General features: G+C 44.1%; 1 protein-coding gene across 1 annotated transcript; it reads left to right on the top strand.

The window, feature by feature from the left end:
* The first annotated feature begins 9,830 nt into the window (after positions 1-9,830).
* LOC118507892 (achaete-scute complex protein T8-like) lies at positions 9,831-12,191 on the top strand. The gene has a single exon (XM_036047134.1). The coding sequence runs from the start codon at positions 10,349-10,351 to the stop codon at positions 11,468-11,470; it is 1,122 nt and encodes a 373-aa protein (XP_035903027.1). The 5' UTR covers positions 9,831-10,348; the 3' UTR covers positions 11,471-12,191.
* Positions 12,192-18,190: the final 5,999 nt, after the last annotated feature.

Below are 18,190 nucleotides of genomic sequence, written 5' to 3'. Positions count from 1 at the left end.
TATAAACTAGTTCGTAATCATTTTGTTGAAACATTTCATTAAAGTCATCATTTTCCCCAATAATATTATCTGCTTCAGTTCATTCGAGTAACCCTGCATCCGTACAAAGCCATCGACAGAAACCTTTGTCTGCGATGTACCTGGTTAGCTTTATACTCTTAATCACCTAATAGAGCACACCCGAACCCCGTTCAATGGCTTGCGTGTCCTTCTTTCACCGTACTAATTGATTGTTTTGAAAACAGGAATTATTACGAGAATGACGTTTGAGACCGAAGTAGCATCAAAAGGATGGATTTTGGAAACTAAGCTAAAGATTATTCTGCTGCTGGACACGCTCCCGTTAAAGGAAATAGAAGCAAGAGAGCGAGAGAGAGACATAGAGAGAGAGAGAGAGAGAGGCAGAGAGATATAGCGACGGATACAGGTGCAGGTGATATTCGCGGTTAGAGTTAGACTTTGGCCGGACAATGACAACCGTGATCGATTTATTTTTTTTCTCTCGTTAAATTTCCAACAATTTGGATTTTCCTTCTTTTCTATCAGTTTTTTAACCTGCGTGAAAATTGTAAAAAATAAAATCGGAAAAAGCAAACACATTCAGTCGATTCGAAACCGGAAGCACTATCGGAAAGTGAATGAAACCCTAGCCCTAGCTTCGTGATAGGCGTGATCAGAATTCGAATCGCTGCCAAAGGACTAAGAGCAGTTTTCGGTTGTTTCCCATTTCTCGATCGACATCCCATTCCAATTTCGTGTGTATGTTGGCCGATGATCGATCCTGTTTTGGAGGGGTTCCTGATCCGTTTCCTAACAAAAGGACGTGCTTTTTTCCACATTTTGATCGGCGCTGTTCGAGGTGAAGTTTTTTTTCTCATTCCAGATTGGAATTTATTATGGACGTTTATTTAATAGGTTTCGTTTTTATCCACATCTTTTGCCCCAGAATCAGCCCTAGCCTCCAGGCGAACCAAATCCAATTCATCATTTCGTTCCATTTGGCTTTCCATGATCGGTGTGATGGAAAGCGTTTGTCCGGATTATATATGTTGTACGGGGGAGTCTTGTTCGGAAGCGTGTAAAAAGATCGCGTTTAATTGATTATTTTATTTGTGTTAGAACGAAAAAAAAGGATTTAATATAATATTGCAAACCGCTTTCGGAAGGGACAATGCTAGGTATGTACAACGATGAGTAAAGAATAAAGCAAAAAATATTTATTTTTTGTGTTATTTCATCAGAACACACTCAGACTGATTGGCATCACCTTGGAGAGACTAAGAATTCTAAAAATTTGAGACTGAAGACGACATATCATGCATTGATTCTCATGAAAATCTTTTGAGACCTTGAAATGACCTTAGTTTTGTGATTCAGTGAGCTATAGCAAAGAGTTATCAGGAGATATTGGTGGTCCAAGTATGTAGTTGGCCTAAGAATTAGAGTGTAATGAAACTCGTCTATATAATTACAATTTCCAGGATTCTCAGAATTTTCGGTTTTGCGAATAGAACTTGGGAATACTCGCATCTCTCAAGGAAATCCCTGAAGATCTTCTTGTGACCTATAAAAGGCTACACTAACGACGATAATATCTGATGGCTTTTACTACTTAGCACCCAGCATCAGCCCTTTCTGGGTTCTGATGATCAGTGGCTGCTCCGTCTTGACTGAGGTCCTTTGATCTATTGGTGTTTCTTCACACACACACACACGGATGGTTTCGTCTAAGACATGGGAGACGAGTTTTGTATAGTTTTAAAGGCGAATTGCCCATCTGGTTCAAGATACAACTCACCCACTTCTAAAGACGTGGCCTGGTGTCCAATCTGTTTCCAGGAAACTAGGTCCATGGCTGCACTCTTCCACCCCCAGCTGCATCCAATCTCCCTCAGGCTGACTCCACTTGATCCAGTCAACGAGCTCGCTGTGCTCCATTTGGCCTCGTGCCGAACAAGGGGCTGACAAGCACCGTCCTGGAACCAGCGTATCCTTCCAGCTTTCACAATTGTCAGGACGTCTGCATCGCCAAACAGCTTAGCTAGCTCGTGGTTCTTCCTTCTTTTCCACACGCCCTGCTCGCACACACATTGCCAAGGATAGTCCGGAGCACTCGCCGCTCGAAAATGGCGAGTGCATTGCAGTCCTCCGCCAGCATAGTCCAGGATTCGTGCCAGTAGAGGACTACCGGCCGTATCAGTGATCCAGACCGCCTCCCCGTACGTTGGGCTGACTACTTTTCTACGGGTAAAATCAAGTCACAGAAAGCCAGAAATGGCAGGCCAAGACCTCACGAGGTTGTAGTGCCAAGGAAGAAGAAGAAGAGTACTAGACAACTTCCAACCTCTTGGAATACGAACTTCAATTGCGAACGAATTGGAGTACGAACTTCAATTGTAGTATGTCGAATATAACAGATATAGCTGCAAAAAAAACTATTGACAGTCTCTCTCTCTCTCTCTCTCTCTCTCTCTCTTTCTCTCTCTTTCCTCCTTTCTCTCTTTATGGCCTAACGACCTCCTTATGCCTACTATTTCCGGCTCATTAGACTTTCTGATACCTCGTAATTGGATAGTCAGTCCTCACTAAAGAGGATCGGTTCGGATGGGATTTAAGCCCCGGTCCTGTCGTATGAAGACCGGCACGCCTCTACCACCGATATACTCATTCGGTTACATTATCTCAAAAATTAATCTTTAAGCATATTCAACGTGTGGCTAGTGTATCAGACAGGACTCAGTATGGTATAACACAAACCTCGGAGTGTGAAAAAATCGAGATACAACACAACACAACTAAAGTCGTTGCGGATGAGATGAATTAAAAAACTCTAAAGATTCTAATCAATCCAAAATTTGCAATCAGTTCAACTAATTATGAACATTAACCATTATGTTAATCAAGTCAAATGGTTACCTTGGTAAGAAATCGCTTCATGAGAGCTATATTCAAGTTGTTTATCATGACAAATGAAAATAGTTTTGCTTGAAGTGCCATAAAATAGCATCCATCCATACTCATGACGGAGGCCGGCTGCATGGTATCGTTTATGATTCACCACGTTCGAAATTGCTCTACCGAAGCGAAAATAAACTCCACAGCATCTGTGCTAACTTAAGCGAGCGCAAGTGTCGAACATGTCGAAAATGAACCTCCAAAACAAACCTAGCGTTAGGCTATTCGTTTATCTTCAACCATTCGCCATAATGCGCAACGAAGCTACCGGTTGTCAACGTCCGATATTATTTTCCCTCTGGAAGCCGTTGAACGTTTTCGCCCGTAATAAAATAGTGGCAAATTATTTGCTGTTAGGATTTGCCAGACTCGATCGTGTTGCAGGTGGAAGCTAGACAGCCAAACGAACACACTTCGCTCCGATCATCGTCGCGTGTACTTTGCAAGTGTCGTTGCACACACATGTGGAAAATGCAGCAAGAATCGAAAACTGCAGGCACTGTGTCGCGTACGGGCGTAAGCGTTTGCCCGTCAGAAACGTTGGAAAATCACGAACATCGGTACCACATGTGTTCGGTCGCTACCAGTGCGATGCAGATGGATGTTTTTGCTGCCGTTTCTCTTCACTCTATGCTCGGGACGGATAGAGCAATAGAAGATGTAAATGCAATGCAGGAAGAGCGATTTGGAATGTCGCGGAGCAGCTAACGATTACTTTGAAAATTCAAAAACACAGGCAGGAAGCAATTGTCATCAGGTCGCATGATCGTTGGCGATGCCAGCTGGTGGTTATTAAGGGTCCTCCAGGGATCTCTTTGGCAGTTGAAGATATGGCCACGTTCGTAGAACTAGAGTTCTGGGAGTTGTGAGAAATTGGAAGAATTTTGATCCAGCTCAATTGTGATGTCAATCTGGGTCATATGATGTAACAAATCAAAAAAATTGAATATATAATATCTAATATCAGACATCACCCGGAGACATCAGACGATCTCCAGGGATCTCTTTGGGAGTTGAAGATATTGTCATCTGAATCGAACTAGAGAGCTATGAGAATTTGGAGGATTTTTGATCCAAATTAAAGCGATGCCAATAATGTCTTGACCGTTAGACAATCTACGAAGATTTCCTGAGGCATTGAGGACACAAAACTGACATCTTAACTGTCATACTGAGCAGATTTTTGCGATTTGCTTCAAATGCTACAGTAAGAACACTTTGCTGTCGTCTGTTGTTCACTTGAAGATATAAATAGAACATTAAGAAAGCAAGCTGTGTACAGAAGTGTTGTTCCAAAATACGAAAGTGTGCCACATCTGGACATTTGTTGCGCAGGTCAGCAGTGCAGTCATATTCATTCATTCCCAACACAGCTGAAAGCAAAGCATGTGAAGCCTTAAAGTGTTGTGCTCCGTAGCACATTACGCACTCATTAAGAAACGATCGAGTGACCAATCGAACGGGGCGTGTCTGTGTGTGTGTGTCGTGTGCCCAAAGCGTGTCCTATTACAGCGCCAGGCGCAAGATGGAGAAATTCTACACCCGGGCAAACTTCCGCGAAATGGAACGGACGTCGGGGGATGCTTCATTAGCACCGACACTACAGGATCGCTCATGTCCACTTCAGCTTCAACTTCAAGAAAAATGGAAAATCTTATGCGGAAAATAAAACATAGCGATTCCAACAAAATGCTTCAAAATCACTCGAACCGTAAGCAAGGCTGGAGTTCTTTACCAACAGTTGGCATCTTCCATAACACTCCAAAACACTTCTTAACAGTTTTGCAAAATGAAACAACAACACAAAAGCACTTACACACACACACACGGGTCCGTCCATCCAGAAACGAAGAAACCAAAACATATTCCTTCCGTCTTCCGTCGCATTCGGAGCGGAAACGGATATCAAGTGCGTTCGGTTTGGCGAGTTGCGTGCGTTGAAACTTTAGACGAGGTTCGAAGTTTTCCTGTCCCGTGTACGGCCCGGGCAGGATCTTGTTCTTGTGGCCTGGCGAAGGAAGTGCGGTTTGTGTGCGTTTCCTGCCGAGCATTGGTTTGTCCGCGTATCCCGTGTTTCCCGCAAACGGCCAAGGACATGGTTGCTGATGAGACTATCCCTCCGTACGTTGCGATGGGCAGAGCTGGGGCAGAGTTTTGTGAGGGTTGTTGTTGTTGTGGTAATTATTTGATCGGGCAGAGAGTTAGTGAAAACCGCAAGCCCGTAATGTCTTCGGATGGGGTTTTCGTCTTCTTTCTCGTAAAACTATGCTTGAGGATTCACGGAGAAACTTTTTGGAGTTTTGTAGCTCGAAACGATTCGGAAGCAATTTTTAATACTTTGCAACACGTTAGGGCATTATGGGAAAATTGGTGGACTAAATTTAATTTAATTTATATTCTATACTAAATATCTTTTACCATGATTTCTTTAAGTCAGCCCTAAAACGTTACATAATTCTATTTAATAGTTTCATTACGAATAAGTCTGAATTTGACCAAAAATAGAACTAATTATTCTTATTATCATAATAACGATTTTGAAACTATCTATCTGCTCCTTAAAATTGTTGAGAAAAATGACCTTCGTAAGATAAGTTCAGAGAAAAAGATTTAATTTTTAGGTTTAAAAGTTTAGGTTTTTATTACCTTTGTATGACTTTTGCTTGAGTTTCACAAAGTAGTGTAGCATTTCTGCTATACATCTCAAAAACACCTCATGAAAACATACGTACATACATACATTTAAACTCAAGCACCCTATACCCCACCAAGAATAGCATATTCAGCAAATTTGACCAAACACCCATTGCAATAAGAACATTAAAGCCCGACTAGCGCACTCGTCTAGCGAGTTGCGCTATGCAATACGAAACCAAACCAACCAGTAAGGGACGTTCCCGCTGAATACCTAGAGTCGCCTGGCCGACTCAACGCCGATGAGCTTCGAGTGCCCCCATACTAAAGGTAAGGCCTCGATGTCTCCAGCAATCCAGTAAGAAAGATTCTCATCTAGAATGTACACGATTGCCTGGACAGTCGGTAAATGGAAGAATTGGCTCGCTCAGCAAGTTGTTGTTCGTCTCTCTCGTCGAAAATGAACCACGTAAGTACGGCGCGACTCAAATCGCATATCCACGTATCACATATGGTGCAAGCCGCCATAATTAAAATGTTAAATTAATACATGACGTACATTGACCTAATAAAAGGATTATTTTTTCATGATCTTAAACTAATTTTTGATGATAGAAAAAAATGACTTATCTATAACTATCTGCACCTAATTGTTATTATTGCATTTTCAAAATTATGCATTATTGTTTTTCCATTTTTTTAAATTTATGTGTTAAAATTTTCAGTCAGATATAGGAGAAAAAATATATTAATTTTTGCTTGGGTAAATGTTTGTAATAAAGCAATACGGCCAGGCCGTTCTTAATGAATAAAAAAAAAGTTTGTTAGCTTCAATAAATAAATCTATTTGTAAAAAACCAATAAAAACATTAGCGTTATTGCCAGACAAACATTCAAAAAGCGTTCTCATACAAGAACAATAAAACAAAATCAATACTACAAATTGAAATTAGTTTATTAATATACCTAATTAACATTAAAAATTAAGTATCAACACACAACATCTTAAAGATTTTAGCCATCGAGTGGTCTACAATTTATTAGTTTTTTGGCGCCCTCCAATGAATCTCACTCACTGTGCGTTTAATAAACGAATCGAATCTATGCCTACCGGTAAACCGTATGTGTATGTGTGTTTTTGTTGTTGTTGTTTTTTTTATTTGTCCAGGTTTCCTAGGGAGATAGAAAAACGCGTCGGCTCGTACCGAAAATGTTTGCTTCGTTCGACAACCCCATTTAGCATTTGCATCCTCTTGCCTACCTTTGCCGGAAATGAACACATAAACCGGACACGGACCACGATTTCTGCCCGATCGGTCACCCTTTTTATTTATGTGCCTTTATTTCGTGCGCCAGTTTGTTGTTGTGTGTGTGTGTGCATTTCACCTCGGCGTTTTTTTTTTCTTCCAAAATATATTAAATGGTCCTGGGTGATCGTGGTTCAACCCGACCAGGACACAGGAAATGATGGGCGTACATCCGGTTCACGGGCGAGTTGGTACACTGGACAAACTGCAGCGAGTGCATCGAGCCTTCAAGCAAAACGGTGGGGAGAAATCAATCAAAATACAGTCAAACTAATTTTTATTTTTCAATTTTAAAGGTTAGGGATAAGGACAGTTTCATTACACGACAAATTGGTAACAGTCCCGAAGGGTTGGAGCCTTTTGCCTGATTTCCTGGTGTCCTTTTGTGCATTTACCGGGAATGGAAACATTTCTAATTACGTCAACCGAGTTCTGATACCCCAGGGACTGGAGAGTGCCATTAAGTTTATGATTTTATTATAATAGTTGTCTTTTTTTCATTGGTGCTTTGCTTAACCTCAAGAAATTCCAGTGTCCTCGGAAGATGTCCTTACTCTTATTTATTCAAAAATAAAAACCCCCAAAAGCCCGCATTCCCACACAATCGTCTCACTCGAGAGGTAGCTTGTGTCCTGATAGAATTCTGACACTCCGGGCCCAGGACAGTATCGTCCTGCCCGATCTTTTCGCTGGAAAACGCTCACCCAGCGGCTGCGGTTATATTGATACAAATTTATTATTTCGGTATTCGGTGCGGCTCATAAATGTCCCCAGAAACGTACGACAGATAACGATCCTGGTCGCAGATCTGCTTCACCCGCTCGATGCGAAGGTCCTGCCAAAGGACAATCAGTGTGTGACAGTTTTTGGTTTTGTTTTCTTATTCCATCTCTCCACGGGATGCCGAAGATTGTTCTGTGTCCTGTGGCGTCGCTCGGTAAAGGAAAATGTTTGATTAATCCACAGCAAAAGGATTATTTCGTGCCCGTTGCTGAAGGGTGCGCTCTATATCTGTGTGTGAGCAAACAAAACCCCGTTTTTTTCTGCCTGCTGATGAGACAAATCTAAAGCAAAGGCTCACGTGGAGCAACGAAAATGACAAAAGTAAACAGAACGATTAAGATCGAAACCCCTCGGGTTGGATGAGTTTCTGGTGAGATGAGTTTTGGATCGTAAATCTCGTCCTTTATTAAAATGATTACACACACACAGAAATATATGCACACGTACAGACAGGACCAAGAATTTCGACGAAACTATGACAGTTGCCTTTGTCTTCATATTTAGATTTTTTTCCAGTTTTCTCTCACTGATCCCGAGGACCTGAGGATCATAATAAAGGGTCCCAGGATTGTTGTGATGGGTGCCTAAAGGATGTGATTTTCGCCTTCAAGGATTTGTGTAGGATTCCTCCAGTTTTTGTTTATCCTTTTGGAGAAGGAATGTTTATGTCTAATTATCATACCGAGATGTGTTATAATATCGAAAATAGTTGTACTTCCTAAACTTTTCTACAATCAGAACTCTAGAATTGCTCTAGAAGTGTAAGTTCTTAAATTGTGTTTCAACACAAGAACGCATCCTGCCCAAAATGTATTGCGCAGCTCGCCAACATCCCGCCAAAAGTCCTTAATATCCTTACAATTCTTGTCCATGTCCTTTCCACGTTTTTCTCGCGTGATGTTCATTAACTTCCTTCGGTGCGCGCTCGCTTCACTGCACTTACGCGATACGGCCATCGAACAAGGACGAACGAACTGAACTGAAAAAAGAAAAACGAGAAAGAGAGAGACCGAAAAAAACACACAACACACACAACTGAATCCTGAAGAAATAGGAATCCTTAAAAACCTAACGCAAAGGGAGACGAAGAAATACGAGACCGAGGATAGGAGCAAATCTTGAGCAACCGATTTTTAATGTCGATCAGCCTCGCTCCCGAAGCCGGCCCATGTCTCGTGATGGAAAGACACTTTTCCTTTTCGTGGGATAGTTTTTCCCTCTTGGAGAATGAAAAAAAAAACGCGCGCCTTGACAGCTTCAAAATTGATAGCGAGAATAACATCTTCAGCGTGCGCTGGCTGTTTTTATCTTACGTGCGCGTCGCTTATGTGCGGGACGTCGCCAAGGGACGGGGAAGCGAGAAGCTGCATATGAAGAGGGTGCACATTTGGGACAGGGGCACACAAAAAAAAATGGAACTACCATGTAGCGGAATCTTGAGAGCACTCCAAGAAAACCAAGAAGCTGGAAGCCGACTGTGAAAGTACTTGTACGCGACCCACGCTCGAAGAGGTCCTTTCGGTGAGTTGAAGTACAACTTTCAAAGTTGTTACTGTGCGAGGGCGAATCCAGGGGACGGCGAAGCTGGCTGTTGGCAATGACTTCTTGTACAGGCGACTTCGGGCGACCGGAGCTCTATCGTTGCGCGCCGGAAACGAAGCCAAAAATCGGGTCCAACCCTACGGTGAAGCGTGTGCGAATAAAGTTTTGATGCAATGAAGCCGCAAGGGACTCTCTCGCTCCCTCTCGCTATCATACGAGTGAGGCTATGTACAAGTCCCCTATAGCGTACGGAGGTCCTGAATCGCGCATTCAACCGTATCGTGAAACCGGGTTTTTTTTGGTGCCGCACCCCGTAAACGTCACCATGGCTAGGGTCTTCAGGTACCTTTCGTGCAGTTTCGCGCAATTTTGATACATAATTCCGTAGCGATCCTGCTCGTTCGGCACAATCGACTAGGGGGGAAAAACGGGTCATTATGTACTGGTGTTATTTTCCCTCCCGTGCAAGGTACAGCTAAAGTCGACGTCGTCAGCCAAAAACTAGAGAGGAAAGCTATTAAGGACCTTTCGTAATCTTCCACCGTAGCGCAGCAATAGGGGGACGAGAGAGAAAACAGGACCTCGTGCGTATGTCTGCATGAGACAGATCGTTACACATGGGCCGGAATGGAATGGAATGGAAACTGGCAAGTCCCCGGGTGCTTTCGATCATCAATGGTCCGACCGAACGCAATTGGGCGAGCATGGCCAGGTGTGATTGTATGTACCCGACACACAACTACTGTCTGCGTCGAGCGCGCGCGCGCACGTTCGCCCAGCTGATCGGAACGTTTCCTTCTTTATTGTGTTGAATGTTGTGCCAGTAGACGACGACCGGCGCCGGCTGCGAGCTCGGGGCACGCGACACATCGCCAGAACAACAGCAACCACGGCAGCGACCGGACAAGTCTCGCTGCTCCAGCACACTCCCGTATACTTTACGTCAGTCATCTAGGAGTTATAGTTTGTGGCGGTGCGCGAGTGCGCCTGTGTGAGTGTCTATGTGTCTGTGCGTTTTGTGAAGTGCTTTGGTAGATGTGACAGAAGCAACAGCTTCACACCATCACTCAACTGTCGCCATTGTGATCCCCCAAGCGAACTCTCCAACAAAGTCCCCAACCGACAGAATGTCGTCACTCAACCCACCGAAGCGGATGAAGCTGAAGGAAAATCAGATGGTGGTGACGGTGCGTGACTTTACACCCGGGACGCTCAAGCGCAAGCTCCCGCTCGGGAACTACGTCAGCGCCGATAATGTGCTACCGACAGTGAACGTCCAGACACTCGCCAAACAGCTCGTCCAAGTCGGTGCTCCATGTCCACCCGGTCGGAAGCGTTCCGGAAGTTCGGAGCCGAGAAGTGGCGTTTCCGCCGTCGAGCGTCGTAACGCTCGGGAACGTAACCGTGTGCAGCAGGTAAACAATGGCTTCGCCGCGTTGCGTCAGCGTATCCCGGACGAAATTGCGGAAGCGTTCGAGGCAGGCACAACGGCTCGCGGTGTCCACAAGAAGCTGAGCAAGGTGGAAACGCTCCGGATGGCGGTGGAGTACATCAAAAGTCTGGAACGCTTGCTGGAACATTCCGGCACGGGAACGGCCGGACGCGTTCCGACGTCCTTTGCCGACGATACACCCGACACTCAACTACCCGCCACACCACCGCCAGAACCCTTGGGTCAAGCCGGAAACTTCTTCCTCGCAATCAAACCACGCACCAGCAAGCTGGAGCACACCACGGGCTCGGGGATTGCTGGCCCACCCGGCCCAGGGTCGCTCGATCAAACGCAAATCACCATCATCAACGGGCACCAGTACATGCGCATCCCGGGCACGAACACCTTCCAGTATCTGGATCCGGAAAGCCTACACGACGAAGATGACAGTTCGACCGAGCGGGTCCCACTCGCCGAGGAGGAGGACACGTGCTCCAGCAGTGGCGATCTGCTGAGTGAGTCCGCGATCGCTCTTTCGCCCCAGAGCAACTACACGCTCGAACCGGACACGGACTCGAAGCGGGACGTTGACTCGCTGTACCACTCGATCGTGTCCCAACCGGACGGGTCCGTGTTTGATCAGCAGCAGTACGACGATCTGATGCTGATCAAGTCAGAGCTGCAGGATGAGGCGGACCTGGCGGAGGATGCATCGTTTCTCAGTTGGTTCGAGGCGAACCAACAGCTGCAGCTACAGCAGCAGCTCCAGCAACACCTACAGCAACAGCTCCAGAACCAGCAGACTTTGCTGGAGTAAGAGGCCATACCATTGACGCTAAAGAGAGCGAGCCAGAGAAAGAGAGAGAGATAGTTAATATTCGAGTAATAGTAGCGCCGAGTACTATTCGAAGTAGATGTAGACAATGTATATACGCAAGCATGTTTTATTTTCCAGGCGTACAAAATGGCGGTTATTTATATTATTTATTAATCCCGTTCCGTATTTCCAACACACAGTAGTGCACTTATTTATTTTCCCTGCAAATGTGAGTCTTCAATATACAAGCGAAACCGGAGCCGGAGAAGTATAATTTTAAGAGGAACTTTAGCGCAACTCAAGATCAATAATCTCGGGACCGATGCGCGTCACTGCGGGAGTACAGTTTTAGTTTACCATTTTGAAAGGGATGTAAGAAAACTTGTTAGAATTGAGCTTAATTCTCGTTATTTGTATGATAAAAACAAATTCAGCCTACTTGTTTAGTGCCTGTCAAACGAACTGTCACCAGGGTGGCGTTTTAGCTGACTGATAAGTATTACGTTTAAAGTTGCATAGTACTAGACTGAACGACCCGTTTTGAGTGTAAGCATATTTTTGTGAATTGTGAAAAATATTATCTGAAACTGAATAAAATGATTCCACACTATCACTACTTTACCAACAAATAATTGTAGCTGTATGCGTGTAGTGTACACAACTGAAAGGTAAATAAATTGGAAAAAATGCACAATAATAAAAATAACATTGGCTGCTTTTATTTTTGTTGGTGTGTGTTTATGTGTTGTATGTGAAAAGGGTGAGATAAAGTAAGGACCTTCGCGTTGGACGCAAAGTACTGAGGGGTGTTCACCCTTCAATTAATCTCGTCTATGTACAGATCCAGATGCTGGAATTCACACACGGAGCCATCACGGGAATTTTTCTGCGCAAGGTATATAAGGAATAGGGTGCCTGCTGAGCTATGGTCTGCCCCCCCCCCCCCCCTCCCAGAGTTTGAGTCGAGCACGAAGTCACCCGGTTTGGAGAGCTATTGTCCGGAGGTCCTTCTCCAACAACTCCCGTTGCTTGGGATGTATGTGTGTTCCCACTTTTTCATCACCAGGACTACCGGGTTTTATTTGCCTCATTCCACCCAAAGACTTCGCATGCGTGACGTTAATCCCTGCGTGCGCCTATGGAACCGTGGAATGTGTCCTGCTGGGTTGGGAACCTCAAGCGAAAGCGCATTGTGACGCAAGCGCACGCATTCCCGTGCATTTTAATTCAAACACAACGATCGGGTGGCTGAGAAAAAGTTTGGAAAAGGACGGACGATAATGCTATGGATGCTTCATCTCATTCATTAGGAGTCCGGGACAAAGTCCTGGCAGGCAGACTACCTGAACATATCCTGCAGCGGAATAGTACCGGTACGCAAGTATAAAAGATCGCCTAGATCATGAATCACAGAAATCAAAAGTAAATGGTACGGTAGAATTAACTGCTCCGGGTTGAGCCGTACAATAAGCAAGGTACGAAGCAGAAGCGAGCAAGAAGAAATTAAGGACGATACAACGAGAGGTTTTGTGAGGAGAGCTCGCAACAGAAAGAACAAGAAGAGAAGACAACGTAAAATACGAGAATAGGAAGGAAACCCCGTAATCGAAAAAGGATCAAAATTGAGGAACCCGGGACGGAACGCGCGCGCGCAAAAGGTCCTCTCCGCTGTGCGGCTGGGTCGGCTGGGTATAAGCGTGCCGTCCGAGGCACACGACCCAAACAATTCCAAACGATTCCTGTCCGTATGTACGGGCCGCAGCTTTCTGGCAGCTGAAACATTCTAACCGAGCTGAATGAGAGCGAGAAAAAGATAGAGATATAGAGCGCATGACAGAGCGAGAGAGAACAACGAACGAAGCGTGGTTGAATAAAGATCGAACGATACGGAAAGGACGCACGACCCTTCGGGACATCTGCATCTGCGCGGAGGGACTGCCGTTGCGCCTGATCATAGGCCTTGGTGTTCAGCCTAGGCGTCCAATAAAATGAATACCGCCACCGATAAGGCGCTCCCGCTTCGGTGACATACACACGCGCACACACAAGGTGGATGGGTTCTTCCCCCGTGAGCGAACCATTAATTTATTCCACCCAGCGTTTTCTTTTTTTTTCTAGCCTCGTCCTACGAACTAAAAGGGTTCCGTTTCGTTGCTTAAAGCTGCTTTCAACTTTATGATTTTTGCTTCACCGCGACTCCCGGAAGTGGGTTCCGGAAGGTGCCGGAAGTGTACCGGATTCTGCACACGTGCCACCGGTCCACTTGGTTTGGGGAGAAGAAGTGCGTGCGCGTGCAAAACATCCTGCCGGAGAGTGTGTCCTTAGAAATTCCTAGACTCTAAAAGGGGTTTTCTTGCTTTGATGTGTTTCGTGCACCTCCCAGAGTCAGCGGAGTCAGTCATTCAAAGAGGAGAAATTTATAATTGGGGTGCAACTGTAGAACACTAGAGCGGAATTGAAGTCTTCAAGGATTGGTCCAATATCTGAAATACTGAGTACGGTGAGGGACTTTTCGTTTAAGTTTCATTCCTGTACGAACGAAGTAGTTCAAGGATCAAGGTAATGATGTAAAGCTCATCAAAAACTTCCTTCCTGCATGTCAAGTCACACCTCTTTCTCGCTTTCTCCCTCTCTATCTCCTTCTCTCTCAGTAGAGATATCCTGGGGGCAGATGTTTTCGGGTTTACTGGTACAATCCCGCATCATGTCAACGCGTTGTTTGTGAAGGTGAGTTCTGTGCAACTACCAGAGTTGAACTAGGAGAATGTAAAATTGAGCTGCAACTGGGGTGCAACTAGAGCTTCAACTAGCGGATTTGAAGTCTTCAAGGATTGCCCAATATCTGTACTGAGTACCGTGAGAGACTTCTCGTCTAACTTAAATATCCACACGAAAGGAGTAGCTTTGAAGGGTCAAAGTAATGATGTAAAGCTCATCAAAAACCTCCTTCCTGCATGTCCTCTCCCGTTCTCTCCTTATATCCCTCTCAGTGGAGATATCTCGGGGGCAGATGTTTTTGGGCCCTCCATCCCGCATCATGTCGACGCGCGGATCTCTACGAGGTCCAGGTGTTTGTACGCGTGTGCTTCTTCCCCAGGACTAACGAGAGACCGAAAAAGTCCCTCCATAAGTCGATCGTCGATTGATTTGTTCGTTTTTTTTTTGCTAGAAGGATTGAGGTTTTCGCTTCTTTGTTGTTTGAAAGCTTGCACACTCCCTTAATTGCGCCTGTCACAACAAACGCTATGCAATCCGCAACACATCAAGACAACCTGTTTGTTTTTTTGAATCCACAAAAAAAATCTAATTTCGCGAGGGCGTCCAACGCCTTGATTGCAACCGCGTGTTGATTGGATGTGATTGGATGGGTTATGGGTTATCGGTCCTCGCTACCATGCATCGGCACAGCGCGCGCGGCACCAAAGCAACAATTAAGACTTTGTTGCTCTGTATTTTGAGAAGCATAAAATAATTCTGTGTCTGCTGAGAGGCTCCCCAAATACAACCGGACTAACGGCTCCGGTTTGCCGATCTCGGCCACGGATCAAAAGAAACGGATAATGCAGAGAACGATGCGCACCGTGCATGCGCGAGAAAGCCCAAAACGAGGGGGGCAAAAAAAGACGTTAAAAATCCGCATACCGAACTTCTTTAACACGAGTTCCACCATAATTAGATCAAACTTCCGAAAATCGCGGACCTCGCTTGCTGGGCGTCGGACCTTTACCTTGGCCTGCTGCCAAGCGCAAACCCCGTCACGTGCCGCCAGCCTGGAAATACGGCTGAATAGAAGTATGCGCAATTATAATAATATTATAAAAACAATAACAATAATGATAAAGGACACACAAACGCGTCCGTTGGTTCGGTCCGGGAAGGAAGAATGAGAGAATTAGCTGGATTCGATAAGCGAACTGCAGCAGCAGCAGCATCGGGGAAGAAAATGATAACCCATCCCGAAGTGCGCATCCCTGCGTGAGTGTGTGTATTAGCTGTTGGGATGTGAAAAAAGAAAAAAAAAGATGCAGAAGAAATCCTTCCGATGCGTAGAAAACACATACCGATAATAAACTTCCTTACCACGCCGTGGAGATATTCAATTTGGTGGCGATCGGCGTGCGCTCCGGCGCGCGCGCGCGCGCACTCGCGCACACACTCACTCGCACGCATCGTGCAAGGGCATTATTTTAATTTTGTATTGCTACGTTCGACTGCAGCACAAGTGCACTGGGCCGGCAGCTCATTTCGGGCCGACGACCAAATTTTCAAACGATAACAGCCAAAAAACGGAACCTGAAAGGAAGCAAAAAAAAACACACACACACAGGCGAAACGACGAACCTCGCGGGTCATTTCGCAAAATTCAACCGAACCGGCACGCGGTTTTACTGCTTAGGTTATTTTCGGGAGGGCCGCTGCTCTTCATTAGATGAAAAATCATTTCGTGGAGGGAGCGGCCGTGTGCGGGACGGGGTGTTGTTTTGGAGCCTGGTATTGCTGCCGGCGATTTTTAAGACGGGCGCAATATTAAAGGCTCTGCCTTTTCTTGCTTGCAAATAAATTGGCAAAGCACTCGCGGGCAACCGTAGCGAAGAGCGTGCATTTTCGTTTCGTTTTTTTTTTCGTGCAGTAAATTTTCTTACTCGCACTCGTTTCTTTTTATGCTGTTGTAGTTGCAATGATTGGTAAATTGGGTTGAGGAGGAGGGGAAGAGGAGATGGTAATGACAACGGGAAGACAACTGGTGGAGGTGGCTTTTGCTTTGTGGATAAATTTTTAGATCTCGATCAAGCTCCACATGTACGGTGTTTGTTTTTTGTTTGACGTTATCCTGTGATCGTTCACCCCCTTTTGATACTGTGATTTCACTTTGTGTGAGAATAGAGTAAAGAAAATTATTAATTTGTCTATATTTTCTATTATCAAATTATTTTACTCTATGTTTAGCCTCCGTATGAGAAAACTGCATTTTGTCGTTTGCTTAACGAGGGCAAACAAATTTGCGTGACACTTTAAGCTACGCGAAATATTTACTTAAGGTTCTTCTCTTGCTGCCCACACAAGTCTTTTGATTTTTGCTCGAACAATTAAAATCAAAGCTCTGATCAATTGGCTTAGCTCGGTCAATTTTCAACATAGAAAAATGGTTTTCCCCTCAAATAAAAGGTAGTTTATGATACTTTCATAGAAAATTGTTAAAAAAGAGAATATTGGTGTATGGCACTTCCTAAAAGCTTATTTTCAATGGCAGCCATCAACTTCAGCAAAATCAATTTATCAGCAAGATTGTTTTCTCAATATGAAGAGCAGTTCTTGGATATGTTTTTTTGAAATCCTTACACAGGGCTTTATTTGCAACTAATTTAAGCTCATTTTTGATGAAAAATATTTCTGGTAAACGATTCTAAAAGCAAAACATAAGCAAGGTCAGGACTCATCACACGTGTTTTTTTTGCAAATAGGACCTTAAGCTCAACAGTCAACATGTGAATAAGATGTGATGTGAATAAGATAACAACAGAATAAGATTTTGAAAATTACAACATCCCGAGTAAATTTACATTTATATTTATTTTCAGCTTTCCAGCTATCGTTAGCCGATTTAACGAAATTTTATACGCCCAAATAAATAAAATAACATGCAAATACAAGTCGTCACACTAAACTATGCAAAAAGAGGTCTTATACATTTGAAACTTAAACAGAAATCGATATCGATTGTTATCTAGAGAGGTATAGATTTGTAGCATTTCAGTCAAAAAGCATTTGCACAGAAATGAGTTGTTCTGAAGCTTGTGTTAAATTTGCCCTTGGTCTTACTATCCTACTAGGTGCCTGAGGGCTGATCTTCCCCAGAATCGATGGTGTTGTTCAGTACATGTAAAAATATCTACTGAGCCGACAGTCTTCTATGTTTGAATGGTTCTAGCACAAATAATAGGCATCTAGTACAATATGAAGGACAATACTATATGAAGGATAAAACAAAATACATGTAACCCAACGCTGTATTGATACTATATTATTGCGAAGGAGTCTATACGATGCTTACAAATTTTGAGCTTCGTCGGACAATTTACAGAGTTTTTTAATAAATTTTGGATGAAAGTAGCATTAGCTTTCTTTCATTCTTTCTTAATCTCATTTTTCTATATGAAAAATGAATTTAAGACGAACAGGAGCTTAACAATTAATTTTACCCTAAATTGAAATATAATGTAAACATTACAAAAAAAATTTCGTTCAATTCTATAACACAGTATAAGCAATTTTATTGAGAAATAAACATCATTCATAAGTGCCTTCGAAAGGCTTTCTGAAGTTTTTCATGCCAAATCTTGTGATCGAATTTCCACAGCCTCCATATGGCAGCCTGTTCTTCTGCCCATCCATTTTTCACCATACGGCACAGATCGAATTCGATTTAACATCCCAAAGAAACAGTTGGCAACATTTTTGCAGCCAGCGAGGCCGCGCTCGCGCCCGCCCGAAGGAAAAGGATACGATTTCTTCTTTTTTCCCGAACGAGACTTAATGTGAGCATACGCACTTTTTTCCTGCTTTTCTGTGCTTATTGTTACTAATGCTTCAAAACCCGATCCCTTTCAAAGGGTTTTTGGCGCAGCAAATTTCGAACCAACAGATTTGCCGCTCGTCAACCAAACAAAAAAGAAAGGAACGGTGATGAGGCGCATTTTAGGTGACAAGCAAAAAAAAAAG

The sequence above is a fragment of the Anopheles stephensi genome, chromosome X (genome assembly GCF_013141755.1).
Source record: "Anopheles stephensi strain Indian chromosome X, UCI_ANSTEP_V1.0, whole genome shotgun sequence".
Classification (NCBI taxonomy): Eukaryota; Metazoa; Arthropoda; class Insecta; order Diptera; family Culicidae; genus Anopheles; species Anopheles stephensi.
This window is presented reverse-complemented; position numbering and strand designations above follow the sequence as displayed.

Bases quoted from the DNA above. Each gene is read 5' to 3' on its own strand.
- LOC118507892 (XM_036047134.1), top strand. From the start codon at position 10,349: ATGTCGTCACTCAACCCACCGAAGCGGATGAAGCTGAAGGAAAATCAG.